General features: G+C 36.5%; 1 protein-coding gene across 1 annotated transcript; it reads left to right on the forward strand.

Annotated features, from left to right (window-relative positions):
* The first annotated feature begins 6,454 nt into the window (after positions 1-6,454).
* Positions 6,455-6,946, forward strand: LOC109019659 (uncharacterized mitochondrial protein AtMg00820-like). Its single transcript, XM_019002008.2, has one exon. It carries the CDS (start codon positions 6,455-6,457, stop codon positions 6,944-6,946), a length of 492 nt encoding a protein of 163 aa, XP_018857553.2.
* Positions 6,947-7,585: the final 639 nt, after the last annotated feature.

Below are 7,585 nucleotides of genomic sequence, written 5' to 3' on the forward strand. Positions count from 1 at the left end.
CTAATTATATTATATATTGTGATGCTCGAATAGAAACTACTACGTTCAAACATGAACTATTCTGATCGAATTACTAGGTATTTAACTTGAACGCCAAATAATATTGTTCGAACAATATTGATTTGTGTTCAAACGATTTATACCCATTCGAACAAAATAGGACTTGTTTGAACGGTTAATTCGGATTCGAAAGAATAAATATGCAGTTCGAACAGTATAAATCCAATGGCAATCAAACAACATAAATGTTCCGTTCAGATTGAGAGCAAAAACTATTCGAACTGTTTGTCAGCTCAATTTTTATTGTTCGAATGTGTTGTTTCATGTTCGAAGACAAAAATATCTATTTGGAAAATGCTTGTTCGAACAACTTTGAAGCCGTTCGAACGAGATCATCCATGAAAATCCATGGCTGAATCGACTTAGAACTGAATCGTTGGTTTCACAGCAAAAAAATTAACATGGAGTGAAACCTAGACTTCACTCAATAGGGTGATTCAATTTTGCTAGCATTTTAGTTGACTTTTTTGCGAAACAGTAAGATGCACACTATTTTTGGGGTTGTTTGAGTTATGCTGTTTGATTTTTTCACGTAGGGTTTGTCTTGTTTTTTGGATTCCCACTTGCAGTTTAGGAAAAGTTTGTAATCTGATTGAGACCATTTGGCATAAATTTGATGAAAATTTTTGGGCGTATGATTTGGTTGGGTAGTTGCATTGTCTGAGATTATAATATTTTATTTTTTTGGTTTTTCAATCCTATAAACAGTATATATATATATATATATATATATATATATATATATATATATATATTGATCAAGACCATGATAGGAGAATGATCTTCTAAAAAATCTTAAGTTGCCTGTAATCTTGTGGTATATATTCCCTTATTGATTGGTCATGCCTTAACCTTGAATAAATGAGCTTATCCCAATGAAGAAGTAATTAGCAACGGCCTTGATATATATCTCATTGTTCCCATTGCCTAAACAATTGCGCGCAAATTCAATTTCAGAAACCATATAAAGCAATATATATATAAGATAGATAAGTTCAATACAAAAACTATAACGTACAAAACAATATAAAGCCACTGATAAATGTTGGAGACTACCTGAAAGTTGAGGCTTTAAAGCACAAGTTCGTAAGAACGTCTGCAAAATCAGTGTGCATGCCTACAAACAGCAACCAGAGTTCAGCATGTATCAATAAAAAAGAAACAAGTGCGTGTTTACAGAGTATGGAAGGGTAGGTAATATGAAGCCAAACTGCAGTTTTCAAATACAACTTGCAAAGATTTCAAAAACAAATACATGAATATGTAATGAGAAAATGGTACGTGCTAGCTAGGGCTGCAACCGACCAAACCGCCTAGCATATTGGGCCGACCCGTATAAGCAACAGAAACACCGCAACTCGACCCGACCTGATATCGGGTCACCCGTCTTTATAATATGCGATGAATATAATGGGTCGCTCTCATAGTCAAAAGTCCCTAACCTTCTCAGCCGCTCGCTCTTCTCCTTCTCTGTTAGTATTGGCCTTCAGCGAAGAGTTGGTCGAACATCCACAGTCCTGATCGATGTTATCGTCAACCACAGGAGCCGACGACGGTGCTGGAGCTCCGTAAGAGTCTATGGACCAGTTGGTTGGGATCTCAGGCATCGGGATCGTCTTCCCGAATAGCTTGATCGCATCATCAAGTCGAGTCCGAGGGACCAACGCGATGATCTTGGGCTTCTTCCACCCGACTTCGATCTTCGGTGGTTTGTATGGATCTGCATTTTTTTCATGCTTTCTTTGTTTGTAGAAGTCGGAAGACTAGTTAATTTTGAGGGACAATGCGGGTTGATGAGATTTAGCGGGTTGGACGGGTTGAACCCGTGCATCATTCAAACCCGTGTTTTTCGGTGCAGGTCGGTTCGAGTCAAGCGGACGGATCGGGTTAGGCTGTTTCTTGCACAGGCCTAATATATACACACATATATAGGTTATATTAGACCATTTCTTTTTAATATTTTTGGCTCAGTCTTATTTTCTTGCTTTTACAATTTTTTTTCCTGAAATTTTTTAGCATTTGCCCTAGTGAACTCTTTTAGTATTTACCGTGAATATTACTCGCAGCGAATAATTTTTTGTTTTTGCTAGATTTGATTATTTCCTGCGACGAGAGTTATTCTCAAATAGACATTTCTGGACAAAGTGAATTGCCGGCAATATTATTTCCCACAAAATTTTTTGTTTGTCAAAAGTAATTTTAATTTCCCACGATTTACAACCAAATGCTATCATATTTTCCATGGTGAAATTATTTTTTCCCAAAACTATTCTCTTCAGAAAAAGTATCTATTTCTGATGAGTTGGCTAAATTGTATGGTAAAACACTTTATTTTGCTGATTATATTCCATGAGCTCCCACGATTGAAATTAGTCAAAAAATAATTTTCTTCACCAATTTCACGATTTTTCCAACCAAAATACTTTATTTCACCAATTGTATCTCATTCCCTATACATTTCCTAAACCTCTAAATTCCTCCTAACCCTTTGTGTTTTTATTTTTATTTTTAATAAATTACATAACATCACATGGTGGCGTCATATCAAAACGGTCATCTGAGTAATAAATTTCAGATCATCAATTAGCATTATTCTTATTATTTATATATATACTGTGTTTATCAATCTTAACTAAATGAAAAATTCTATTATCATCCCAACATATAACATATCATATATTTTTTTTTCCTCATATCAAATGTATGATATATGGATAATGATAGAATAATTCAATTGATTTAAGAAAATAAAACTAAATAAAAAATAAATAAAAATAAGTGTGCCATAGAAAAATAATAAATAACAAAACTCTAATTAAATTATCTCCTCATATCGATCCGTTAAAACTCAGTCCTCACACGTATCACCATATGCACTCTACGAAAGCAAAGGTCAAGTTTTCAACAAAAAAAAAAAAAAGTTAAAATAGTACATGAGAAAAAAAGGGTTCAATTATTAAAGTGCAGAATCTCCTACGATTTGCAGGGGCCATGGCCAAAAATAAGTGATCAAATTCAACATTCCTCCGTACAATCATGTCACTCATGAAAAACCTGCCAATTAGTATTTGACAGATGCTACATATAAACTAGACGAGAGATCAAATATTATCAGTAACAATAGAAACATATGTTCAGCTCGGCACTATCAACAATTGTGAGAGTCAACATAGAAATAAGGATACATGAGATTCTTGGAGAAAAAAGGGTGAAGACTCTCACAATTTAGCCTCAATTAGTGGAGAGAGGTTAAGTGATCTTGGAGCTCTAACGGCAACATGTTCAAACCAAGATGACAATCCAATCAAGCCTATCAATTCGAAAAGTTCAAATTTTAATTTAAATCTATATGGCAGTTTAGCAAACTCCAAATAAAGAGGGATTCTCTGCTGTCAACGCAACAACTTCCATTGTTATCAAGTTGTCATCGCAACAAATAGAAAGCACATCAGATTGTCAAATGACTCAAACTAGAACCAGATTTTGTGAGATTTCTCTTTTATTTGATTTACAACTGAATCATTGTAATTTTATTTAAATACTTCACTTGTATAGCCTAAGTGTTTACATTGCTATTCAATAAAATTTGAGTTTCATTTCTTTCAGGACAAATACTCAATCGGCTTAGTTTTTTCTTTATGGTATCAAGTGCCATTGTGAACACTAGGCAAAACCTATCACAGCTCCTGCATTTTTTTCTTTTTTTCAACTTCCATATCTTACCTTTCGCTCAATGTTGAACCCTTATCACCCTCCGACTCACCCCAAAAATTTACCCCTTGTGGCGTGAGCAAGCATTGGCTCTTGCCGAGAGTCAAGAAATGGTCGGGCATCTCACAAATGAAGATCCCCCTCCAACCAAATACAATAACTCATAAAATTCAACACCACAATTAACAGATGCTTTTATAGCATGGCAAAAGTCAGATCGTCTCCTTCGAGGGTACATTGTTGGAACACTCTCGGAGGAAACTCTCAGACTCGTTGCTGTTCTCGACACATCTCATGATGTTTGGGAGGCTCTAAAAAATGCATATGCACAAGACTCACAAAAACGTGAGTTTACACTGCCACAACAAGTGACATATCTTTGAAAGGAAGACAACACAACAATCACAGAACATATTTGCACCTTCAAATGTCTTTGTGACAATTTATCAGCCATTGGAAAGCCCGTACCAAACCAAGAAAAATTCTTTTGCCTTCTTACAAGCCTTGGTCCTCATTATGAAACATTCACAACAACCATGTTGAAGCCCCCTAGGCCATCATACTTAGAGTTGGTCTGTCAACTCCAAAACTTTGATCAAAGGCGCAACTGGTTCTCTAATCACACAGACATCCCAACTTCTTCCCTCACTCATCAAATGGCTTTTTATGGATAGCAGCAGCAACGCCCACAGCCGAACTCTTCAGGCTATCATGGACCTTCACAAAAGTTCACCTCCAATGGTCGTGGATTCCAGGCTCAACAGCAAAGGGACTCTTCTTCAGAAAACTCACAATGTCGACCTCCACCAATTGGTGAGCGTCACATGACACCCGTAGAGAGGGACAAATATTGTGAACAACAATGGCAATATTGTGGGTTGATGGGCCATGTCGCTAACATATGCTGGTGGGTGCCAAAGAAACCCGCTCAACAAAATGAGATTCCACAAGCATTTGCAGCACTCACTTTGGACACCACCATTGATGACACCGAATGGACAACAGACACTAGGGCTTCCAACCATATGACAAGTAAGCTAGGTATATTAACTAACCTTCGTAAATACTATGGTGCTAATTCTATGCTAATTGGAGATGGGTCTTCCATGCCAATTCTTGCAATTGGTGATTCTTGTATAAAACGAAAGGCGTTTGCCTTACCTCTCAATGATGTTCTATTGGTTCCAAACTTAACAAAAAATTTACTTTCAGTAAGCCAGTTAACTAAACAATTTCCTGTTAATTGTGAATTTACTAATGTTGATTTTTTTTTTTAAGAAATGAGAAACAAGACAGGCAATGATAAAAGGAAAACGCAAGGGTGATCTCTATGTCCTACCCACTTCACCAGAATTGTATTTCTCCCATTGGTTCGAATTAGGCACTGCAAAAGTTTGGCATCAATGCCTAGGCCACCCACAATCTTCAGCTTTACAAATGCTAAAAAATAAGGGACTTATTGATGTCATAGGGACAACAAAATCTCAACATCTTTGTGATAGTTTTCAATTAGGAAAACTTAGTCGTTTACCTTTTACTTGTTCGGAGCATTCAAGTACTAGTGTCCTTGAAAAAAATTCAATGTGATTTATGGGGACTTGCCCCCGTTTTATCAATTGCAAAATTTAAATATTATGCTTGTTTGGTTGATGATTTTTTTTAGTATATGTGGATTATTCCCTTGCGCAACAAATCTGATTTTTTTAATGCATTCTTAGCTTTTGAGAAATATGTTGCAAGACAGTTTAACAAGCAAATTAAAATTTTTCATTTAGATGGAGGTGGTGAGTTCATCAATTCAAAACTATCGACTCATTTTCTTTCTCCAAGTATTGTTCATCAAGTATCATCCCCATATACCCCTGAGCAAACTGGTATAGTTGAGAGGTGCCATAGGACTATAAGAGAATTAGGGATGACTATGTTATTTTACTGTGGTGAACCCTTATTCTTATCGATAGAGGCCTTCACCACAGCTGTGTATCTTATGAATCGCCTACCATCATCTGCTCTCAACTTTGAAACACCATATTTTGCACTTCATGGGACAAATTCGGATTATTCCTCACTCCGAGCATTTGGGTCTAAGTGTTTTCCCTACACTTGGGATATACGAAAAGACAAATTTGATCCAAAAACACTTCATTGCATTTTTGTAGGCTACAGTGAAAAACATAAGGCTTATAAGTGTTATCATCCATCAAGCAAAAAGTTTTTTTTTATCTCTCGTCATGTTGTCTTTCATGAGTTAATTTTTCCATATAAGCCTATCAATAAATCCTGCTTGACAGCAAATTAACCACAAGTAACTAGTATTTTTTATTCTTGGTTACCACATACTAACATTTCTTCTTCTACATGCACAATTTCGGACTCTCCCTCACCCCCTTGTCAAAGTCCCTTGCTGCCAATTGACACTTGTACTCCAAAAATTTTTTTTCAAAATTCTAGTTCCACTGAGTCATTACGGCAATCCCCCTCTATCTAGTCACAGACCAGTGCAGAAATTAATTTAAATGAATTTTATTAGTCTATTCACAACACTTGTTCACCCGAAACAATTCTATCACAAGAATCTCAAGAGTCTCACGGGTCTGCCCAAGAAATAGCTCCACTGATTGTGAGTGAAACACTCGAGTCCTCCCATCATAGTCCTGGTCCTTTAGCACCATTGGTCCACTCCATGGTCACTCGGTCTAAACTAGGTGTGGTAAAACCAAATCCTAAGTATGCCTTAACCACCATCACATCAGCTAATATACCTCGTGAGCTGCACAATATTAAAATTGCATTGGCACATCCTGGTTGGAAAGCAGTCATGGACGAGGAGCTGGTTGCACTACATAAGAATGAGACCTGGAAACTGGTTCCTCGAACACCAAGCATGCATGTCATTGGTTCAAAATGGGTGTTTAAATCAAAACTCAAGCCAAATGGTTCTTTAGATCGACTCAAAGCACATTTAGTTGCAAAAGGGTATCATCAAATTGATGGAGTAGACTACACAAAAACTTTTTCTCCAGTTCTCAAACCAGGGACAATACGCATGATAATTACCATAGCTCTTGTTCAAAAGTGGTCCATTCGTCAACTAGATGTAAAAAATGCTTTATTGCATGGTTTAATTTCTGAAGATCTATACATGCAACAACCACCAAGAATGGTAGACTCTTAACATCCAACACACGTTTGCAAACTACAAAGAGCTCTTTATGGGCTAAAACAAGTACCACGTGGTTAGTTTGATCGTTTTAGTACATTTCTTCTTAAATATGGTTTCTTTTGTAGTCTAGTTGACTCTTCGTTGTTTGTTTTCCATTCGGACTATGGCTCATTAATTTTGCTTTTTTAAGTAGATGACACGCTACTCACAAGATCAACTCCAACACTTGTTTCAAATTTTATTACGTTGCTAAGCAATGAGTTCACAATGAAAGATTTAGGATCTATTCACCACTTGCTTGGGATGGAAACAACGTCAACAACAAGTGGCCTTCATCCATCCTAGTCACATTATGCATTGATGATACTTGAACGCTCCAATATGGTTAACTGTAAGTCAGATGAGTACACCTCTTGAAGCTAAAACAAAAATATCTTCCAATGATATTCTCATGGAAGACCCAAGTTACTATCGAGGACTTATTGGAGCTTTACAGTACCTTACACTCATTCATCCTAATCTTTCATTTAGTGTTACTTATGTATCTCAATTCATGCATGCTCCCACAATGGCACATTTAAAAATGGTTCAACGTATTTTACGATATGTCTAAGGAACAATTGAAATGGGATTAAATTTTTCTTCACACAC

Source organism: Juglans regia, chromosome 10 (genome assembly GCF_001411555.2).
Source record: "Juglans regia cultivar Chandler chromosome 10, Walnut 2.0, whole genome shotgun sequence".
Lineage (NCBI taxonomy): Eukaryota > Viridiplantae > Streptophyta > Magnoliopsida > Fagales > Juglandaceae > Juglans > Juglans regia.

Coding starts and splice junctions, on each gene's coding strand:
- LOC109019659 (XM_019002008.2), top strand. CDS start 6,455: ATGGTCACTCGGTCTAAACTAGGTGTGGTAAAACCAAATCCTAAGTAT.